General features: G+C 45.7%; 1 protein-coding gene across 2 annotated transcripts in view; it reads right to left on the bottom strand.

Annotated features, from left to right (window-relative positions):
- The window catches only part of Nsun5 (Nop2/Sun-like domain containing protein 5), a 45,668-nt gene that overhangs the window by 13,463 nt on the left and 9,482 nt on the right, over positions 1 to 22,723 (bottom strand). For both annotated transcript variants that reach the window (XM_065435352.2, XM_065435351.1), the window contains exons 2-3: positions 21,176 to 21,422; positions 20,591 to 20,862 (exon numbers count right to left, since the gene is read on the bottom strand). In XM_065435352.2, the coding sequence (XP_065291424.1) occupies positions 20,591 to 20,862; positions 21,176 to 21,422 (519 nt within the window). The remainder of the gene's footprint in view (positions 1 to 20,590; positions 20,863 to 21,175; positions 21,423 to 22,723) is intronic.

Below are 22,723 nucleotides of genomic sequence, written 5' to 3'. Positions count from 1 at the left end.
CTCATGGCTTCCATGACTACCAGCGCACCTACCCAAGCCAGCTATCCGCAGTGGTGTCCTGCTTGTCCCCCCTGCTACTACTGCGGCTATCGTGGCCACATAGCACGTTTTTGCCGCAAGCACCAGCAAGACGAGCGTCGCGGATGACATATACGAACGGGATGACTTTTCGCCCGGAGCCACTTTCCAATGTCTAGGGAGCCTCCATGACCAATGCCGTCCCTATGCTCCACTGTGCGGCCGCTCTCCATCACCTACTGTAGCATCCGAGACTGCTCCGACGTATCGTCCTGCGAGACGCCGTTCTGCGAGACGCCGCTCACCATCACTCCTTCGCCGATCTACGTCCCCACTTAGACCTGCTTCTCTATTCACCGAGCATCATCCGGAAAACTGAATTATGCAGCTTTTGGAGGAAAAGCTGCATCGAACGACAAGACAGAAATTCTCCATCGCGTCCTTGCAACATGATATTGGTTGTAGTAGCAGGTATACAAGTAGAAGCTTTGATAGTCACTGGTGCTAGTGTTTCAGTTATTCACCATGAATTGTGTTCGCGACTTCGGAGAGTTACGACCCCCTATGATGGGCCTTCGCTACTCGCTGCTCAAGAAGCCTCCATTCGACCTACTACCACGTGCACTGCTCGTATTTCCATCAATGGACTTCTGCATTACGTAAAATTTGCAGGGCAAAGTTCGTGTGCTCAGCAGCTCATATTTGGACGGGATTTTCTTTCTGCAGCCTCCGCCTCAATCTGCTGCGGGCAACGCGTTCTCCACATGACCAACACGACCTATTCATGCAGATGACGCACCACTTCACTTGCTTGCTGCAGAAGATACCACGCTACCTCCTCGCCATCAAAGAATTGTTACTATCACGTCTGATGTCATTGACTGCGGCGACGTGCTCATATTACCATCTGCATGCTGTCTCGCAAGAGGGATAGCCTTTGCATCAAGACTGGTTCGGTTTGATCATGGCTCTGCACTTCTCTACGCTACGAACCCGACATCCGAAAAGATTCTCATCTCTAAAGGCACTACATTGGCTTGTGCCACTGAATCGGAGTCTATCTCTGTTGTTTCCTTTAAACCAGCTTCCTCTGAAGTTCCTTGTACCGGACAGGCCGCATCTCCTTCAGCTCTTGCAGCTGCCATCAGTTCCGACCTGACACCTTCGCAGTCACAACAGTTGCTCGCTTTGCTCCAAAAACACGAATGTTCGTTTGACGCGCATTCAGCTTCGTTGGGAAAGACTTCGATTACGACACATTGGATAGAGATAGATGGTACATCCATTGTGCGCCGTAGACCGTATCGTGTATCGCTAGCAGAGAGGAAAGTCATTGACGAGAATGTCACCGACATGCTCCAATGGGACATAATACGCCCATCTGCTAGCCCTTGGTCTTTCCCCGTTGTTTTGGTTTGCAAGAAAGGCGGCTCTGTTTGATTTTGTGTCGACTACCGAGCACTTAACAAGATCACATGCAAGGATGTATACCCTATGCCACGAATAGATGATGCCTTGGATTCCCTGCAGGGTACCAAGTACTTCTCCAGTCTCGATCTGCCTTCCGGCTACTGGCAGATACCTATGCATGAGGACGATAAAGAGAAAACAGTGTTTTCAACACCAGATGGGCTCTACGAGTTTAATGTCATGCCATTCCGCCTCTGCAATGCGCCCGCAACATTCGAGTGCATGACTGACACCATTCTTTGTGGCCTGAAGTGGAAGACTTGTTTGTGCTATCTGGACGATATCGTTGTTTTCTTGTCAACCTTCTCTCAGCACCTGCAATGTCTGGATGAAGTTCTCACGTGCCTTGCCAACACTGGACTTCAGCTAAACACCAAGAAATGCCATTTTGCAAGCAAGACAATCAAGGTGTTAGGTCAAATTGTGAGCAAAGACGGCATTCATCCTGATCCTGACAAGGTTTCGGCAGTTCCGCACTTCCCTCGTCCAGAAAAGACCAAAGATTTGCGTAGTTTCCTAGGCCTTGCTTCCTATTTTTGTCGATTCATACGAGGCTTCGCCTCAATAGCGTCACCTCTGCACAAATTACTGGGTCCTAATGTTCCCTTTGTGTGGTCTCCTAAATGTGACTCAGCGTTCGCCCATCCGAAGCACGCTCTCACATCTGAACCAAAACTTCACCATTTTGATGAAGCTGCTCCTACCCTCCTGCATATGGATGCTAGTGGTCACGGCATTGGTGGCATTCTCCTACAGCGAGACGACACTTTAGGTGAGAGGGTCGTCGCATACGCAAGTCGCGTTCTGACAAACGCCGAAAAGAATTACACCATCATGGAGCAGGAATGCCTAGCTATCGTTTGGTCTGTGCAGAAGTTTCGACCTTATCTTCACGGCCGCCATTTTACCATCGTTACAGACCGTCATGCATTATGCTGGCTTTCAACGTCTGGACGATGGTCTGGACGACTTGGTCGGTGGATCCTTTGTCTGCAAGAATATGACTTTACCATTACCTACAAGTGCGGAAAAAAACAAGATGCAGACGCGCTTTCTCGCTGTCCGCTTCCTAGGACACCATGCAATGGACCTCGAACTACGATCTGTGACAAGCTTTCGCATGATCCCTCTTCTCATGCTTTTCTGTTGGCCACTGTCGACGAGATGCCTCCACACGACAACAGATTCTTCCAGTCTCATCAACTTGCTGACTCTTAACTGTCGGCACATCGTAGACCACCTTCAAGGAGCTTTGCGCCCGCCTAAGACCCGCCTTCGTCGACAGCTGACACAATTTAAGATTGATAACCACGTCCTGTACCGTCATGTCTATCACCCCAACAGTCAACGTTGGGCTCCTGTCCTGCCACGCTCTCTACGTGCTCATGTCCTGCAGGCTTCTTACTACGACATGACTGCTGGTCACCTTGGTTTCCAGAAAACATATGACCGCATCAAAGGTCGCTTCTACTGGCCTGACTTGTCCGCCCTTGTAGCGAGGTATGTCGCTTCCTGCGCCCTATGTTAGCGTCGAAAGCTCCCTACATCAGCTCCAAGCGGACAACTGCAACTGGTTCCGTGTCCGTCGTAACCATTTGAAGTCGTTGGCATTGACTTGTATGGTCCTCTTCCTGTGACTCTCACCGGTAAACGATGGATTGTGACAGCCGTTGACCACTTGACACGCTACATTGAAACAGCTTGTTTGCGTTCTGCCTCAGCCTCTGAAATTGCTGCATTCATACTTCAAGCTTTAATACTGCGTCACGGTGCTCCTCGCATCCTCCTGAGCGACCATGGAGAAGCATTCCTCTCGCAACTACTAGAGGAAGTACTCAGAGCCTCCGGAACCACCCACAAGACTACCACCAGTTACCATCCGCAAACCAACGGCCTAACAGAGCGATTTCATCGCACAATGTCAGACATGCTAGCCATGTACATCAAACCGGATCACAGAAAATGGAACACAATTTGACCCTTCGTGACTTTTGCATATGATACCGCCGTTCAACGCACAACCAGTTACTAGCCATTCTACCTCATCTATGCTCGTTCACCCTCTTCCTGTCTTGACGTCTCTTTCTTCACACCAACTGTCAATCGATGTCCATCCTCCTGTGAAGAACATGTGCTCCGCATTCTGCGTTGTCGCCAACTCACCCGCATCAACACCGAAGCACGGCAACAAGACTGCAAGCAGCATTACAATGCCTCTCATCGCATCGTGTACTTCCGCCATGGCGAGGAAGTGCTACTCCGGACACCAGTTCGTACTCCTGGCTTGTGTGACAAGTTTCAGCTTCGGTTCATCGGCCCCTACAAAGTCTTGGAGCAGACCTCTGCGATTAACTATCACGTGGCACCAGTTATTGTCCCAAATGACCGTCGCTGCCACGCTGCAGAGGTTGTCCACGATTCCGTATGAAGCCTTTCACAAGGTGTTCGCCGCCCCTTTGAATTGCAGCCAGGATGGCTGCTCTCACGCGAGGGGACATTAGTGTGGGCATTTATAAGCTATCCTTTGTTATCTGTACATGATCATCGTCATGTGGGGTTCGTATGAGATTTTTCTTCCTCATTGCTTGTGGGGCTTGCTCTTGAGTGTGATCCGTGCTGTGGGCGTGGTCGGTTCGCCGCACCTTCAACGCAGAATAAACGTCGTGATAACTGCTGCATCACACTTAGTACATGGTATACAGTAAAAACAGAATATGTAGAACAGAGCGACTTCCTCGAGAAAGGTTGTCACCAGCACTGCTAGGTTGCATGGAATAGCGGGATGGCGAGGCCTGACAACTCGAAGAAGTCGCAGTGCTTTTGTAAGCTACCCCTGATCACATGCACATGCATAGAAATTAGAGTTGTGTGCACCGCTGACACCAGTTTCGTTTCGACCACATGTGCTGTGTGACCTGATGCCTATTTCCTTACGTTCAGAAGCCTCCCAGCAAGCTTGTTTACATTACTTCGGTGCTAACAATATGCAGGGCCCCTTTTGCGCACCTTGCAGTGCACCAAAAAATTTGCTATTTATATACATGCGCAATGGAAAGGCTTTGCGCGTAGTCAACAAAAGCACTATCCTCACACATCCCATACAGGTGTCGTTGCATGAACTGCATGAACATGAACGGGGATTTGGACATCAGCCATGTTTTGGTGCAAGAGTGCCTGCTCCTGCAATTACCGAGGCTAAGCAGCATTGACCTGAACATCTGAGGGTGATCACTTCCAGCAACGTCGACTGATAATAGATCTGCCTGCCATGGAATAGTTCAAATGTTGACCTTGAGCCATACAGTTAGGGTAACTGTGGCGAGGGATGTCTCCTTCCCCATCCTAACAACAATTCCCCATCACCAAAAAATGCATAAAATGCTGAAGGAAGGTGAGCAGACGCTATTTACACAAAGGTTGAGGTAAAAAGCTTCAACAAGATACTCCCTCACAAGAACAAGGATTGGCCTCCCTGGTGCAGTATTCGGCCACTCCGTCCCATTCGGCTCATTCGATTAACCATTGGCCCGGAGTCCCCAGCAGCTGCAGAGCACCTGACCAAGACGGAGGTCAGACCTGTAACGCAGCAGAGGGTGCCAAGAATCTCTGGACCTGGACAGGCCACCAGTGGAAACTGACCCTTGCAACGTTTAACACCTGAACCCTCTCGAGGGAAGCTAGCCTAGCAGGACCCTTTGAACTATCAGGCTTTGTTTGGGATATCATTGGCTTTAGTGTGGTTAGAATTGGTAAGGCTTATATAGTGCTGATAAATGGCCACGTCCTCTGCTATAGGGGCTACCAAATAAGAGGCAGTTCGGAGTAGGATGCCTAATCCATAAGGACACTAGCAGGCAACATTGACGAATTCTACAGCATTAATGAGATGGTAGCAGTAGTCATAATAATGCTGAATAGGAGGTATAAAATAAAGGTAGTACAAACCTATGCTCCAACCTCCAGTCGCAACGATGAAGAAATAGAACAGTTTTATGAATATATTGAATTAGCGAGGCGAAAAGTGCAAACTCAGTATACTGTAGTCATGGGCGACTTCAATCAAAAGTGGGGAAAAGCAGGCTGGTGAACAAGCAATTGGCAACTACAGCGTCGATTCTAGGAACACTCGAGGAGAGATGTTGATAGAATTTGCAAGAAGGAACAAGCTGTGAATAATCAACACCTTCAGGAAGCGTTGGAACAAAAAATGGACCTGGAAAAGCCCTCATGGTGAGACAAGAAATGAAAGTGATTTCATACTTTCTGCTGATCCCACCATAGTGCAGGATGTAGAAGTGTTAAGTAGGGTAAAGTGCAGTGATCATAGGTTAGTGAGGGCAACGATTCACCTCAATTTGAAGAGAGAAAGAGTAAAATTGGGCATGGAGAAACAGGCCAACCTAGACTCAGTAAGGGTAAAAGCCAACCAATTCAAGTTGGCACTTGCAAACAAATATGCAGCCTTAGAACAGAGAGATGAAGATGACATAGAGGCAGTGAATGAAACCGTAACTAGGCTGGCTTCACAAGCAGCAATTGAAGTGGGAAGTAAGGCACCAAGGCAACCAGTAGGTAAGCTCTCCCAAGTAGCAAAGGACCTAATAAACGACAATGAACGAAAGCGTCCAACTCAAGAGATCAGATAGAAATTACGGAACTGTCAAAACTAAACAACAAGGAGAAAATAAGGGATATTCCAAATATAACCATATATATTGCAGTCGTAGAACTCTATCACAAGGACAGCAGCTATAAGATCGAAGGTTGCAGCTGTACTGTAGAGACAAGTTTTCCAGAAATGAAATACTAGTAGGGGTGTGCGAAATTTGGATAACATATATAATAATGTCCTATTTGATTCAGTTGTCGAATTGAATAATCATTATTCAATTCGATTCGTCTTTGGCAGAATTCAACTTGGTGCCAAAAGTTACTATTTGCGCACCCTTACAAAATAGACAGCGTAGTACACATGGTTAGGCTGTTTTATTGGGATAGAAATCATGCACACTTCTGGCGCACGTGCCGTGCTGTCGCAGATGCATTGGCGCACCCACTTGACAGCCCACTCAGCCTGCCCACATGAGGTCGCGTCATTCAAGTTTCAGAGCCGCAGCACAGAGAAATGGTAAAAGAAGTGTTAGCACAGCACATTCGCTTTAGGAAATGTACACGTGCTCACCACTGCTAGCACTCATTCCACAAGCATTATGATCGCAATGGCTATCGCAACCACTCCCACATAGTTTTGCGTACAGCCCTCAGATGTTTTCCCAAGTTTCGCCGACAGCCGCTTTCGTTGCTTTCGTGAAGGACAGTTCCTCTACCTTCCCATGACACAGGCATCCAATGCCAAGTCCTCACACTGGCCTTTGGAATAAAATCATGCATTCTACACAAGCAGGAACGGCATAGATTATTTGCCAAGAGTACTTTTTTCCAAAAGTCATCAGTCTACATAGCGTAAATTGTGCATGTGTTGTCTGCCTTTCTCATGCTGTAAATATGATACACCTTTGTACCAGAAGACCACTTGCTGGAAATCCTGTGTTTCAAAACTTCCCTGGGCATCGGAACACGTGACATTTGGTTTGTTGGCGCAGCTTGAAATGCCCCAGGTCACGCAGCCATCCACACTTTTTGCTGCAGTTGGGGAAGTAAAGGCTTTCTCATTGTTTGCTGGTAATCCCATCGTTCAGCCAGCGTCACATAGAATAGGGCAAATACAGTACTCTGCCAAATGCATCGTACATCACTGTGTGAAAAAAGCAAGTTCCCAGACGAGCCTAGTAACTAGAAGGAGGCGAGGGCAAGTTCTGTGTGCACTTTAAGAACGCTTCCACAGTCAGCTGTGAACAAAACTGAGCACCCAGAAAATTTCTGGAATCTTACTTTATCTACAATTCTCCTGGGCACAATGGCACAATAGCCTAACCTGCTGGCTAGCTGGAATGCAGTCATGGGGCACTAAGCATGGCACTTTCTTTATTTCTTTTTCTCCCAGCAGCCACAATTGAGTGAGCTGTCTTAGGACTATGTTGAAGGCTTGGCTGCAGATGTATGTGCTTGAAGAAATGTGGGGCAGGCATGGTGACTGGACTGAGCCAAACACTCAAATCAGGAGAACGAATCCATCCACGTTATGCCTGCTTTGTAATGTTTAGTGGTGCCACATTTGACAAATGTTGAAACCATCATGGAAATAGGTTGATATTTTTTTGCACAGACAGCACCAGCAGCAACAAACACCTGTGAGATTTAATATTTATTGGAAATCTTTTGTTTCAAGCACTGCTTAGTAAAACTCATGAGTACTAGTAATTACAAGACATTGTAGGGCTCTACTTATGTGCAACACTGGTGAATTAGCATGTACATGAAAAAGAATGTAAATTTGCACAGATCTGGCCAGCAGAAAAATTAGCTAAATTCAGTGCTCCCTTGTAGATTCCTTAATCAACATCACACAATTTCCTCTTCATAGAATTGCACAAAGGAGCTTGCTGCTTGATTATTGAAACTTTCAGTTTCAGCTTGACTAGTTTTGCCTCTTCTTCGGTAATGCGTGACCAAGTAAGCCATAAACTTCCAATTTAAAGTAGTAATAGCTCATGAACTGTTCTTCATCAGAACACAAAACGGCTTTGCATAGATGATAAGTGCACTGTAGCCTAGAAGACCACTAAATATTGTTCTGTACTGAAAAGAAAAAAAAAAGATATTCTGTTATAAATTTGTATTGTTTTGCCCATTTTTAATAGGGCCTATATAAATTTTCTGATTGATTTACATGCAATGTCTCTTCATAGAAACCTTGTATAACATTTCGTTTAAAGGCACAGCAAAAAGTTTGTTATGTTGAACAGTTTTGCCGGAAACCCAGTACAACGGAGGCTAGTACAGCAAAAACGCTGTTTTTTGCTCACAATGTTTTGACTGCCGTCAGGTAACTCTTCAGGCTAGGCGATAATACTAGGTGTCAATGGAAAGTGCAGGAAGTAAGCTTTCTGATGCAATACAATTCATATCCACCTAATGAGGGCGGAAAGCACAGTGCACGTGCAAACAATGGCTAAAGAATAAAATATGGAGCACGTGCTGCCGGGAGTGGGACCGCCACCTTAATGAGTTTGAATATAATTGCACATATTTGTTTTAATAGCATGGCATGTTTCCTAAACGACAATAGTACATAGGCCTCAGCCGTAAAGGTATTTGTTAGTGGATGCAGAACACTGGACACTAAAAATAAAGGACCAACAGATGCATAAGACACACCGGCATGTGATGGATGCATCTGTGTAAAATTCTGGGCACCAGTGTTTTGCTTGAATATCTAAAAAGGGCATTTGAATGTGTTATTGTGGAGCATGCTTCAAGATTTCTAGAAATGATGTGTCACATTCTATGGTCTCCTAATGCCACAGTAATAGCCTTACTAGGATCTTAATAGAAGCCAGACACCCATTTTTTCACTGAGCCTCCTCACATGCAACGAGGTTTCTCTCAATGTGGGGTGATTATGAAACAGTGTAGCAAACGTCATGTCATTTACAGATATTTAACAAGGATGTTCTGGGTTCGAATGCACTTTCAGAAAATATGTAAAACTAGAGTATGATTTTGCAGGTTAAGTGACCCCTCATTCGATTCCGCATAAAGACTTTGTACAGAACTTGTTCTGAAGGCGACTGTGGCCGGGTGGATGCCTAAATGATGAACAAGATCCAGCATCTTAATCGCACTTGGTGCAGGAGAGTGATATACCACAGCACCATAATACAAACTGGATTGTATGAGGCTCTTGTACACATTTATTAGACACCTTTTATCACTACCTCATGCTGTGCGCAACAAAACTAAGGATATTCATTGTTTTTAAGCATTTATCCTTATATATTTTATGTGGTGTATGAAGCATAGTTTTGAGTCAAGTATTACACTCAAAAATGTGTGCTCTGTGTGCAGAGGTAAGCACTGTTGATCGAGTTCAATATTAGCATCTGGGACCAAGCCTCTTCTCCCTGTAAAAAGGACACAGGAGCTTTTCTAGAGATTTAGCTTAAACCCATTTCATTAGCCCATTTTGACACCCTGTTCAGACCAAGCTGAACCTGTCACTCGCAAGCTGCAAGGCTACAGGATTTGAATCCTATGTGCACATTGTCAACGTATACTGAATAAAATATGGTATGTGGAATTGATAATCATAAAAAAATTCATTTTTACAATAAAAAGAGTATTGCTAAGCACGCCACCCTGCGGTACCCCAGTTTTCTGGAGAAATGGTCTGGAAAGAGAATGACCAATTCTTACACATAATATGCGGTTTGACAGGTAACTTTCTATAACATTATGCATTAGACGTTACGCAATGTCTCCGACAAATCTTGAAATATCTCGTAGTGCCACGTCATGTCGTACTCCTTCTCCCTATCGAGCAACATGGACAAGAAGTACTGCTTGTAAATGAAAGCGTCACAAGTGTTTGACTCTATGCGTATGAGATGGTCAGTTGTAAAACAACCTTCCTTGAAACCGCTTTGATAAGGATCAAGCATTTTGTTAGATTTGAGGAAATGTAACGTAGACAGCTTATCATATGCTTGAACAGCTAGCACAGGCAGCTTGTAAGCACTACTGGATGGTAACTAGTAATTGAGGATGGATTTTAACTTATTTCAAGACTGGAACTACAATAGGTTCTCTCCATAATGAAGGCAGTTATCCGGTAGCTCAAATGGTGTTAAAAAGTGCAAGCAGTGTGATTTGTGTGTCTGCGTGCAAGTTCTTGATCATGTCATACACGATCCTGACAGCTCCCAGTGCAGAGCTCTGACATGCGTTTGGTGAGGCTCTCAGCTCGGCAACACTGAAAGGAGAGTTATAAGGTTAATTTGGTCTGCATTTCTGATCCAGTTTCTTTCATTCCAAGTTCTCTTTATATGTAAGGAATGACTTAGAATAATGAATTGAGCTAGAGGCGCACTCGAAGTGCTCCCTCAGAGTGTCTGCCGGCTCTTTCAAGGTATTCCCTTGATCAGCGACTGGGCTTGCTGCCGTTAAGCTTTCTAAGCCCATTCCAAGCTTTCGCCTCTTGCATGTAGGAATTCATGCTTTAGGGAAACCTCTCCCAGCTTATCCTCCTTGCCTGTTGTCTCATCTACCTTCCCTGTGGTTTGACGTGCTTACATTCTATGAGATTTTCCGCAATTGGAAATCAACGCAGTATGCGCCATACCTCATTTCGCTTCTTTCATGCCTGTCTGCACTCTTCATTCCACTATGGAATGTACTGTTTACATGAACGACCATTTGTTTAAGAAATGAATTTTTCTGCTGCATGGATAATAAGAGCTGTAAAACACCCTACTCAGCCATCTATACCAAAATCATTGATAAAATCTCATGTTAAATAACTTGATTCTTTAAACTGCTTCCAGTAAGCCGATGCTAGCTAGCTGATGCCAGCAATGCTGCTCTACTAGATTAAGTATTATGGGGAAATGGTCACTCCCAAGCAGATTTTTAATACCTCCCATTCCAGATCAGGAATTAGTGAAGCAGAGCCAATGGCCAAATGTATGGATGAATACGAGTTATGCATAAAGTTAAAATATGTATATTCTTTTTTTATTAAAAAGGCAAGCATCAGAATTTAAAAGTAAATTTTCAATGAGTCACCCTGTTGTGTCACATCAGGAATCTCCCCAGAGACTGATGTGGACATTGAAATCATCCATGATTATATATATAAAAGTTCAGGAAGCTATCAACCAGACTATAGAAAAACTTTTTTTTTAGTTGTTGATTAGGTGACAAGTATAATGTGCAAATGGTAACTAACTTGTTGAATAATATTCCTTGTGCTGCCACTGCTTCAAGAGGCGTCCGAAGTTCAAGAGAGCAACATGCTGCACACTTATGACTACACCACTAGATGAGGAGTTAGCATCGTCACAACCTTTTCAGAAATATTATATTGCCAGAGAAAGCTTATATGTTTAGGTTTCAAGTGTTTCTCTTGAAATCTCGGCCATGGCACTCCAAATTAATCCGGAGTCCTCCACTACAGTGTGCCTCATAATCGGATCATGGTTTTGGCAAGTAAAACCCCATATTTTTTTGTTTCTCTTGAACACACAGCACCTTTGGATTGCATTTACGGTGAAGTTCTCTAATATCACTTAGGTTATGAAGTCCACTGATGTTCCATTGCAGCATGTGTATGCATAAGAGAAGTGTTTGTGCTGCATCTTGAAGAAACGAATATTAGCTCACGGGGCTCTTTCCAGGTGCCATGACACAATGTTAGTCTTTTTTTGGAGTGCTTGATAGAACCGCAGCACTCCTTAGATGCTGACTGTGCCATTATGCTCAGTGTTGGGTTTATTGCCTCTTGCGAGGCGCTGGTCACGCATTCTTGTGGGCGGCGTGCTTTGTTGTGAACAGTGCTGAGTGCCGTCTCGGAAAGTGTTCACACGATGCCACGGATAGTGTTTAAGGTATGGTTTGGGGTCACTATCACAGTGATGTCCCCAAATGACGCTAGCTTAAGCAGTTTTTCCTGTTGCTCCTTATTGCAAAGTTTCAGCACGAGATCACAGCTTTCCATCTTCGATGCTTTGTAACGCGCACCCGAGAGCTTCAGTCAACGATTTTGCAACAACGAAAAGTGACATCATTTTCACTGTCCTTTCTAGTTTCTTAGAATGGATTACGTGGAATCGCGAAAAGTTTTCTTTTTGTCGTCCTAAAAACTGGAACACTTCATCAGTGTGCCCTCTTTTCTGAAAGCAATCGGGGAGCAGGAGGAAAGAGCCAGCCATAAGCATACATGGCAGTGGTGCCAGCCACCCACTGCGGAGCGCAAAAAGGGGACATGACAGGATTGGTGCAGCATGCAGAGGAGAATGCGCTCGGTGTCTGGCTAGATAGCTGCCATCTTCACCGAATCATCTTCGTCATCACGCCCATGTCCATGGCTAGACTGGCTCCCAAAATAAATGTCGCGACTCATCGCCACTCAGAGAACAACTAGAGAGTAGGCAACTACACTTTTAAACCTCTGAAACAACATAGGTAAATAAATCCCATTAAAAGATACATTTGATGCCTAGAAATTCTGAGCAGTCATTGTGTGTACATGCGTCTGATGTGGTTTTCTTGTATCTTATCACACTGCCCAGACACTAAATATGCAGCTGAAAGTGTAAGACCTTACATGCCACAATCATGGGTACTGGGTTGCGGAGGGCCATGCAGGGCCACAGCTTGGTAAAAAGAAATTTCGCTGATGATTGGTGCAGTTTAATGTCCCAAGCAACAGATAGGCATTAAAAGACACCATGGTAGAGAGCCTTAGATTAATTCTGATGGTTCTTAAGTGCTTGCTATACAACTGTTTTTTGTATTTTGCCTCCTAGAAATGCAGCTGTGGCAATAAAGGATCGAACCCATGACCTTGAACTCAGTAGGGGAACACCATAGGCACCGATGAACTGTTGTTGGTGAAGGAGACTTCCTTGACACCACACCTTGCAATTGCTCACATGGTCACCCGTGTGCTGGCAAGATTAGATTACCTGGGACAATCTTGCACATGCAGAAGCAGGTCAGCCTTTTATCTGCACAGAGGCCTGTCACTCGCAACATTCTAGTTTGCTTGTAAGAGACTTTGCTTAGTTAACATTAAAACCATGAGATGCTGCTGATCCCTCACGACTATATAAGATTAGCGAACCTTCGTGCCGAAAGCGTGTTACTTGCAGTTCTTATAGCAAATAAAGATGACATAGTTGAAGATTTTTGTCAGGGCACCACCTGTCTAATAATAACTGCCATCCCTCAACATCTTTCAATGGCTCAGATTTGATAGGATTCTGCATTGTTTACATCCTTAACTGCAATGAGGAAAATGTTTTGCCTGACAAGCTTCAGTTTGTCTCATATGACTGTTCATTCTACAGCACATCATGTTCTGACAAAGATTCTTTTGTACTCTGGTATTTTCTCTAGATCCTGAAAAACTGTGTAGGACATAGTAACCAATTGGCCCCAAGCAAGCCAAATCAAAAGCACAAACAGTTCACTTGCAGAAACACTAGTCAAGGCAACTAGAGAGCTTTGATGGAGGGTATCTCACCTCCTCGCACCATCGCTTTAAGACAGTTCTTTGCTTTCCAGCTTTCCAAACCACACATGTATATATTTCTTGCACTTGAAGAAACATTGAGTGACCTCGACGAATTGAGCACTGAAGTGACGGCGTTTTATGAGTATATACAAGAGCTCATAGCAGGAGACAGTAGAAATTCACAGCCTGAGTCCTCTCGGTGGTCTAATCTTCCTTCGCCTGATTGTTGCATATGTACTTGGCTATCACTAGTACTGCTTCGCATTCCCGGCGAAACTGCAACCTTTCTCTCCATTTTTTTCTTTTTTTGTGAGTCCGAGTATAAGTAGTGCTGCGTATGAGTGCTGTTGATTCTGATTTCAGGTGAATCCGGCTTAACCTCATTTCGGTTACTGAGTGAATTTATTAGGGATGGAAACATTGTCACTTGGACGCAGAGTTCATAAGTATCTACAGGGTGACCCAATTAAATATCATGCACCCAGATTTAAAAGAAGAGCAATGCGTTACTTGAAGAAAACCTAGTGCATATTGTTTGCAGTACAGTGGAGTAGCTGCCAGTAATTATTTCGTTACTGAGGTTTAATTAGGTAGTCATAATTAATTATCTAACTTGAGACATACTATCCTAATTATCAAACTGTCAATGAGGCATTTGTAGGCACAGCCAAGGGTCATCTAAGTACGGTATTTTCAGTGACATACTAATTGCATACTAATGTTTTCCCTGCTGATAAATAAATCCCGTGAATATGGAGGGTACCACGTGACTGCACTCCCATCCGGATCATAAAACAGTGCCCTCGAACAGGCTCCCTCTGAGTTATCCAGAATGAAATAAAGGAAATAAAGAAAGTGTTCCCCAATATCATGCACCAAGACTTAAATATAAAACAGTGGGATTACTCGAAGAAAACCTAGTGCAAATTGTTTCAAGTATAGTGGAGAAGCCGCCAGTAATTCTTTCGTTACTGAGATTCAATTCCATAATTGCAATTAATTATCTAACTCGAGAAGGACTGTCCTAATTTTCAAAGTGTAAATGACTCCTTTGTAGACACCCAAAATGGCATCTAACTGCGGTGTTTTCAGCGACGTGCTAAAATTGCATAAAATTTTTTCCAAACGGCAAATAAACTTCACAAAATATGGAAAATACCACATGAGTGCGCTCACACCCGCATCATAAAGCAGCACCCTCAAATAAGCTGTTTGAATGCAACTGCACTGCCTGTCGCAAACCCAGAGACAGCGCATCAGCTTGATGGCAGTACAGAAGGAGCACCAACCGCCGGTTTTGTGGCTTCACAGCTATTCCTTCCTGACATTTCTAGTCACACTTATTATCTGTCTCTCAAGGCCGACTGATCACACTGATAACAAAAGCCCTTTGTTAATGCGGCCCAAGAGCCACTCTGACCACACACGAGATGCAAAAAGCAATGTAATAGGCATAGAGTGTTTCAAAATCCTGGCTTTGCTCAAATCGCATTGAAAGAGTGCATGTGAAGCTATATTTTGCGCCAGAAACTTGCTTCGGACCAAAGCCAAATTAAAGTGACTGTTTTATTTTTCATGACAATGTGTATGTGCTGCAAAAACGGGCTCATGTCAAAAAATAACAGTGAAATAAACAGACTGGGAAGTGACCAACGTGTAGAGAATAAGCAAAACCGATGTGTTCAAGTAAGTAAATATACCATTTCTAAATGAGCCGAATTGGCAATCAAGATGTCTGCACAAAAAAGAATAAATCAGATTTCAGTGTGTCCTTATTATCGATGAATTTGTAAGCTCGTGAACACCAGCTGCTGCCTAGAGGACGTATTCAAATAGGTCGCCTTTTGCAGCTACACAGCTGTGTTTGTTTTATCACATCTTCAGTGGCTTTCTTGATGACCGACGCTGGAATTCTACGGCAAACATCCATTATCCTTGTCTTCAGCTAATATGACGTCCGTCTCAATCATGTAAGCACGATCTTTCACATAACCCCAAAGAAAGAAATAGAGTGGAGAGAGGTCAGGTGAGCTAGCCGGCCAATTTACAGGCCCGTGCCTTCCAATCTATTGCGCATGAAAAGTCACTTCCAGCTAGTTTCATGCTCGGCTGCTGCTGTGTACGGGTGCCCCATCTTGCTGATGCCAACGAAGTGGATGATGTGACAGCGGGACTTTGCTGAGAAACTCATTCACTACTCCTTCAAGGATTTCGTTCATGTAACGCTGTCCAGTCAGTGCGTGATCGAAGAAGATAGGACCGATTATAGCACCGTCGTAAATTCTGAGCCACACATTGAACGACCGCTGGTACTGGTGCCGATTGTGTTTTACCCAGTGTGGATTGTACTCACTTCAATAGTGTGCATTATACAAATTTATCTGGGTGTTTCTGTGAAAATTGGCTTCATCTGTGCACATGATGTTGCTCAAAAAGTCCAGTGACTCATCGGCTTTTGGGAGGACCCAATACGAGAAATTTAGACAATTCTGCAAGTCTCTATCTTCCAAGCATTAGTGCTAGTTAAGGTGGTACGGGTGAAAGGTCGTCATTTAGAATCCTCCAAACTGATGACTTCGAATTCGGTACCTGGGTGGCCACATCCTGCACGCTAGCATGAGGGCTAAAACACCGCTGCTAGAATGCTAGGACACCACTGTTTCTGGAAGCTGCCAGTATGTCTAATTTTTTCCTAATTTCTGATGGTACTCAATATGTTTAGTCTACTGCCACACTTCCATGACTGACATACGTATATTGCAACCTTCCTATTGTTGCCATTTGCAGCTCCCAAGGCAAGAATCGTGTTTTCCTTATGCTCACTAGAGAAAGACATGGCGACTTGGACGAAACAAAACGCACCTTTAAACTTTTGTACTAATGTTGTCAATTTATACTTTTGTGGTAATAAGTGTTGTGGCAAAAAAAAGAGAGACCCTCCGTACACTTTATCTCCGTTAAGACAACACCTGTCACCGCTTGTTTTGAACTAACACCAAACGCGACACGTTACTTCAGCAGGGGTGCGGCAGATAAGGAACCAGCTCGATCCCAATGTTTTTCTTTATTTCCTTTATGTCATTCTGGATAACTCAGGTGGAGCCTGTTTGAGGGCACCGCTTTATGATCCGGGTGGGAGTGCAGTCACGTGGTACTCTGGTAAAACACGTTGTGGGGCTAGTTGGTGCATAGCTTTCAATAGAATAAGCGCCAAAAAATGACAGCACACAAGAAGAAAACCAGACAGGACAAGGCGCCTTGTCCTGTCTGGTTTTCTTCTTGTGTGCTGTCATTTTTTGGCGCTTATTCTATTGAAAGACGTGGTACTCTCCATATTCACGGGATTTATTTATCAGCAGGGAAAACATTAGTATGCAATTAGTATGTCACTGAAAATACCATAGTTAGATGACCCTTGGCTGTGCCTACAAATGCCTCATTGACAGTTTGATAATTAGGATAGTATGTCTCAAGTTAGATAATTGATTATGACCACCGAATTAAATCTCAGCAACAAAATAATTACTGGCAGCTACTCCACTGTACTGCAAACAATATTGTTACGTAGGAAGACGCACACGAAAAGCTATGTACAAGTATATTTACAAGAAAATACGCTGCGCTTGGCCAAGAGGCAACAGCCCGCGCTAGCTTCTCATCGCCGTCGTCGTCTTCGCACTGCTCGCCTTTTCGTGATCGCACATATTGTTCCGTAGCACTACCCCCGGCTGCAAAAGCGCCGTCCCGGAGCGACTAAAGATCGGACTCGGAAGCAGTGTAGTAGGCCTTGAGCCTACTGACATGCACGACATCACTTGATGCCAGAAGAGAGGACGATGTTGAATCCACAGGAGAAATTTTGTAAGTCACAGGCGTCACCTGGCGCAGCACGCGGTAGGGCCCTGTGTATCACAAAAGGAGCTTCTCTGAAAGTCCGACGTGACGGGAGGGCGACCACAGGAGCACGAGCGCACCAGGCGAAAACTGTACGTCACGATGGCGGGCGTTGTAATGACACTGCTGAGTGGCTTGTGAGGTTGTCAGTCGAGCACGGGCAAGCTGGCGTGCATGGTCAGCGAGGGCGATGGCGTTGTGCGCATACTCGCTTGTTGAGATCGCAGCAGGAGGAAGTGCCGTATCTAGGGGCAAGGTACGTTCGCGACCGTACAGTAGATAAAATGGAGAAAATCCGGCGGTGTCGTGCCAGGAAGAATTGTACGCAAATGTTACGTAAGGAAGGGCAATGTCCCAGTCGTGGTGGTCTTTGGAAACGTACTTGGACAGCATATTGGTAAGAGCACGGTTTAACCGCTCTGTCAGGCCATTGGTTTGAGGATGGTATGAGGTAGTCAGATTGTGTTGAATGGAGCAGGAACGCACAATGTCAGCGATAACTTTCAAGAGGAAGTTTCGACCACGGTCAGTAAGCAGCTGTCGCGGGGCGCCATGCAGCAAGATAATGTCACGCAAGAGAAAGTCCGCGACGTCAGTGGCGCAACTGGTAGGGAGAGCCCGAGTGATAGTGTATCGGGTGGTGTAATCAGTCACGATGGCTACCCATTTGTTCCCAGAGGATGACGTGGGAAAGGGACCGAGCAGGTCTAATCCAACATGAAAGAACGGTTCTACAGGGACAGTGATTGGCTGGAGATGACCGGCAGGTAGCAGCTGAGGTGTTTTCCGACGCTGGCACCGTCGACTTGCATGTCAAGAAGGTTCAGATGAGTGGGCAACGTCAGTAGAGGATTTGGCGGCGTAGGGACCAATGCAGCGTCACCTCGAGGCGCTGCATCGTCTAGTTTTCCGGCTGGGAGCAGCGTCCGAAGGGAGTCGGTGAATAGGAGCGACGGGGCTGGGGAGAGCGAGATTGTCGTTGTTGGGGCGAAGGCGAACGAGAATAGGAGCGGTTCGGTGCAGGAGAATCAGCGGCGGCGTTATCGGAGTGTGCGGCATAGGGACGAGAAGGGCCACCTGGGGGGCGAGAGTAGGCGGTATAAGTAGACCGGGTCGGGGAACTCCAGCGACTGCGACAGTGCCGAGAAATGTGCCCGATTCGATGGCATAGAAACAAATGGGCTTGTCGTCAGCAGTGCGCCATTCAGATGGGTTGCGGAAACGTGGTGGGTAAGAAGGTGCGGGACGGGGCGGAATCGAAGAAGCCGGGCGGGTATCAGGACGATGGGCCGAGCAGATGGTGTGAAGACCCATGTTCTTGAACTCTTGGCGGACAACTGCCTGGATCAGTGAGACCGTGACTGCAGATGTGTTGGTGGGACTGGAGTCGAAGGCAGCCGGATAGGCGGCCTCGATCTCACGCCGGACGATCCTGGTAACATCGGCAGTGTTGTTGGGACGAGGAGTGTCGTCACAGGCAGATGTCGCTGGGGTGTTGGGCGGACGGGCAAACTGCTGGTCAATACGTCGGCTTTTAGCAAGTTCCAGGCGGAGGCACTCTTTTATAACAGCATCCACAGTCGCTACGTTGTTGCAAACGAGCAAGTTGAAGGCGTCATCGGCAATGCCTTTGAGGATGTGGGCAACCTTGTCTGACTCAGTCATGTGGGTGTCGACTTTGCGGCACAGAGCAAAGACGTCCTGAATGTACGTGACATAGGGCTCTGTTGACGTCTGCACACGGCCGGAAAGCGCCTTCTGCACGGCAAGTTGGTGACCGTAGGGGTTGCCGAACAAGTCCCGAAGCTGTGTCTTAAGTGAATCCCAACTGGTGAGCTCATCTTCGTGCGTGCGATACCAAACTCTAGGTGTGCCACCGAGGTAAAAGACTATGTTGGCGAGCATAATAGTAGGGTCCCACCGGTTATTGCGGCTGACGTGTTTATACAGGCTGATCCAGTCATCAACGTCTTCCCCATCTTGGCCCGAGAATACGCCAGGATCACTGGGAGCGGGGAGGGTGATGTAGGTCGTCGAAGTGGCAGCAGGTGTCGGAGCCGGGGGAGTCCGGTTGTCGTCGCCGGGAGCCATGAAGGAAGGCTTGACGTACCGTCCACTGCGAAGCTCCGTGACGAGATACAGGGAACATCCACCTCCACCAGATATGTTATGTAGGAAGACGCAGACGAAAAGCTATGTACAAGTATATTTGCAAGAAAATACGCTGCAGAGGCAACAGCCCGCGCTAGCTTCTTATTGTCGTCGTCGTCTTCGCACTGCTCGCCTTTTCGTGATCGCACATATTGTTCCGTAGCAATATGCACTAGGCTTTCTTCAAGTAACGCATTGCTCTTCTTTTAAATCTGGGTGAATGATATTTAATTGGGTCACCCTGTAGATATTTATGAACTCTGCGTGCAAGTGACAATGTTTCCATCCCTAATAAATGCTGGAAAATATTAGAAGAGTATTTTTTCATGAGTCATTTCATACTGAGACACATATCATTCACCTGCATTTCACACGCCGTTGATAAAAGACTGCTGAAGGAGTCACTGAAGTCTATAGTTTTGTTTCATGGTCAAAAAAATGTGCAAAGCAATTTGAAGCATGGTTAACATATAGCAACATATTCATCTCTAGGCATAGGCTACTCAAACCTTTAGAAATAATTGTTAATTGGCCAGCTCCATCTCTTTCAAAAATATAATATATAGTAACCTTTATACTGTGTGTATATTTAAATATATTGTTTATTTGCATGGTGTTTACAGTGGAAATTGCCCAAACAATGAGTGTTGTTTTCTTTTGTGAGTCCAACAGAAAGTGCTCATACGATCTGAGAACGGGCAGCCATCTGACTATTGTGAAAGAAATTCAAGTGACAGCGTCTTTAGTCCTCTCTGCACTTGATGCACTACATGGTGGGAAACTGAAAACTGAAAGTGCATCTACCCACTCATCTATTTCATCCACTCCATCAGTTGTCTCATGCTGAAAGTAACACCCTTGAAAGTTACCATCCGAGAATGTGCACCCCATGCACCTCTGTTGTGAGTGAAACACACATACCTTGTCCTGCAGTAGAAGCTGCAAGTTCTCCACAAGGTCCAGCATGTTCAGCTTCGCGCCAGTGCCAAACACAAGCCAATCACGTAGGTGAAAGTCCTTGAGGAACTCATGTGGCTCTAAGTGGCGCACTCGCTCCAAGAACCACGGTAGTCCACGTCGGCGTGGGTAACGCACCCACCGGAAGCCCTGCTGCTCCAGGTGTCTTATCACGGTAGACGTGTTCAGCAGTAGAGTGTTGACACGAGCGTAGCGAGGCAATGATGCTGGCAAAACTGCGCAGGAGCACACTCTCAGTCTATCTTCTCATCCGGGGCAGGGGTGGCCTCGTGGTAAGCCTCGTAGACAAACAGGCCAAGGACCAGGTGGACACAGAGCACACTGGCCACGGTGGCACCCACAGAGCAGGCCGTAGCCGATGCATGCCACAGCTCAGCCAGCGCCCACTGGGCTCCGAAGAAGGCACCCAGCGGGAGTGTCACCATGAGCGCCGTGTACAGCAGAAGTGTGGCCAGTGGGCCTGCCATGGCCTCTCAGCTCAGCAAGCCTGCATCACGCACGAGGCCACCCCAAAAGTGTCAGTATTACCTTTCCCTTTCCTGGACACATCTGCCAGAGCCTTCTCAAGCTGGGGCCGGCAAGCAAGCACCTGGTCAGCACGGGCACACATCCCTGGAGGGAGAGGCCGCACCCCAAACAGTGCCTCATGCACCAGAACCAATGCTAAGGCCTTAGGCAGGCCCTCATCCAGAAGTGGGCTCTGTGAAACCACTGCCTCCAAGACTGGCAGCTTCTTAGATACTTGTATCACCAGTGCCGCCAGCTGGGTCTTGTTCTGCACCCACAATAGTACGTTGAGGGCTGGAGACTAAGTACATACAGAAAAGGCAGGCATACGAAACACAGGATTCTAGAAGAATGAGAAAACAAAAATGGCGGCTATCACCTGAAAGGTTGCGCAGCTACTTTTTTCTGTTTATATTTGTTCCATCTCTTTTCCCACTGAATCTGCATCACGATGCAAAGGAGGAAGACACAAGAACTACCTTCACAGGTAGGTGTTGTCTTTTTCCTTTTCCACCACTGTGTGGCCTTTTCAGTCAACAGTTGCTGTTTTGAGCAGTCCTCCTTTTGTGCATGTTTTGCATACCTGCCTTTCTGTAGCACGTGCACCTATCAACTTGCTCAGCCTGCCGTCCCATTAACTAGTTCTTGTCCTCTTGAGAGGATGATGTCCAGCAAAGGGGCCAACAATCACTGGTGTTCCACATTCAACATTACAGTAATGTGGGAGGTCATTGGCATATAGGCTGCAAAGGGCCTCCAAGTGGGGCTGTAGCTCATTGATGTATATTTGACGCACTGGTGACAAAGTACTATCAAATGTTTTCTATAAAATTAAGATTTCGTTGGACAGATGAAGGGAAGGACACTGGCCATGTCATAAACAATCAATCAATCTCGGTACTGCATGTAGAAGTCCTTGAGACTGCTATACTCATGCACGGCTTTCTGTGGCAACGAAGGGAAACTTATGAAGGCAACAAGAATAAATGACAGCACTTGTGAACAGTTTCACACTCATTTGCATTCCTTTAAGCTGGAAACAGCAAACATGTTATTATAGAGCATATATTAAATTGATTAAATACATAACTACAGTAATATCCTGAGAGATAGCCCACCTAAGATCTAGAGCAAAGCGGGTGAAAAGAGGCAGTGGGCTAACTTGCGGCATACAATAAAAAAAAAGTTGACAAAAATTAAATAAACACAAGAAAAAGAAGAAAAAGACATTGTAGCCGAAGGTTCATTTGTTTATATGCCTTTGTTTAGTCTTACTAAAAATCTTCAGAAAAAAGTCACTATCACTGTCGAAGAAAATGCCGGTGACCTCGTCAAGCATGTGGTCAGACAAGTGGTTGGCATGGAAGTGAAAGGGGATTGTTCACTTATCTACTATGGGTGTACCTAGCTTCTGACAAGGTGCATTGCAGCAAAGAGGGATGAATCAAATATGACTGTCCTTCACAGTCAGCATTGTTCCTTATCTATGGCAGTAGCCAATTGACCCCGTTTTTGCCGCGGTCACCCTTGGTGGCGACAGCAGCAGCGCTTTGCTATTACTAGTGCGGA

Source organism: Dermacentor albipictus, chromosome 2, assembly GCF_038994185.2.
Source record: "Dermacentor albipictus isolate Rhodes 1998 colony chromosome 2, USDA_Dalb.pri_finalv2, whole genome shotgun sequence".
In the NCBI taxonomy this organism is placed as follows: Eukaryota; Metazoa; Arthropoda; class Arachnida; order Ixodida; family Ixodidae; genus Dermacentor; species Dermacentor albipictus.
The sequence above is the reverse complement of the archived record's forward strand: the minus strand, read 5'-3'. Positions and strand labels throughout refer to the sequence as shown.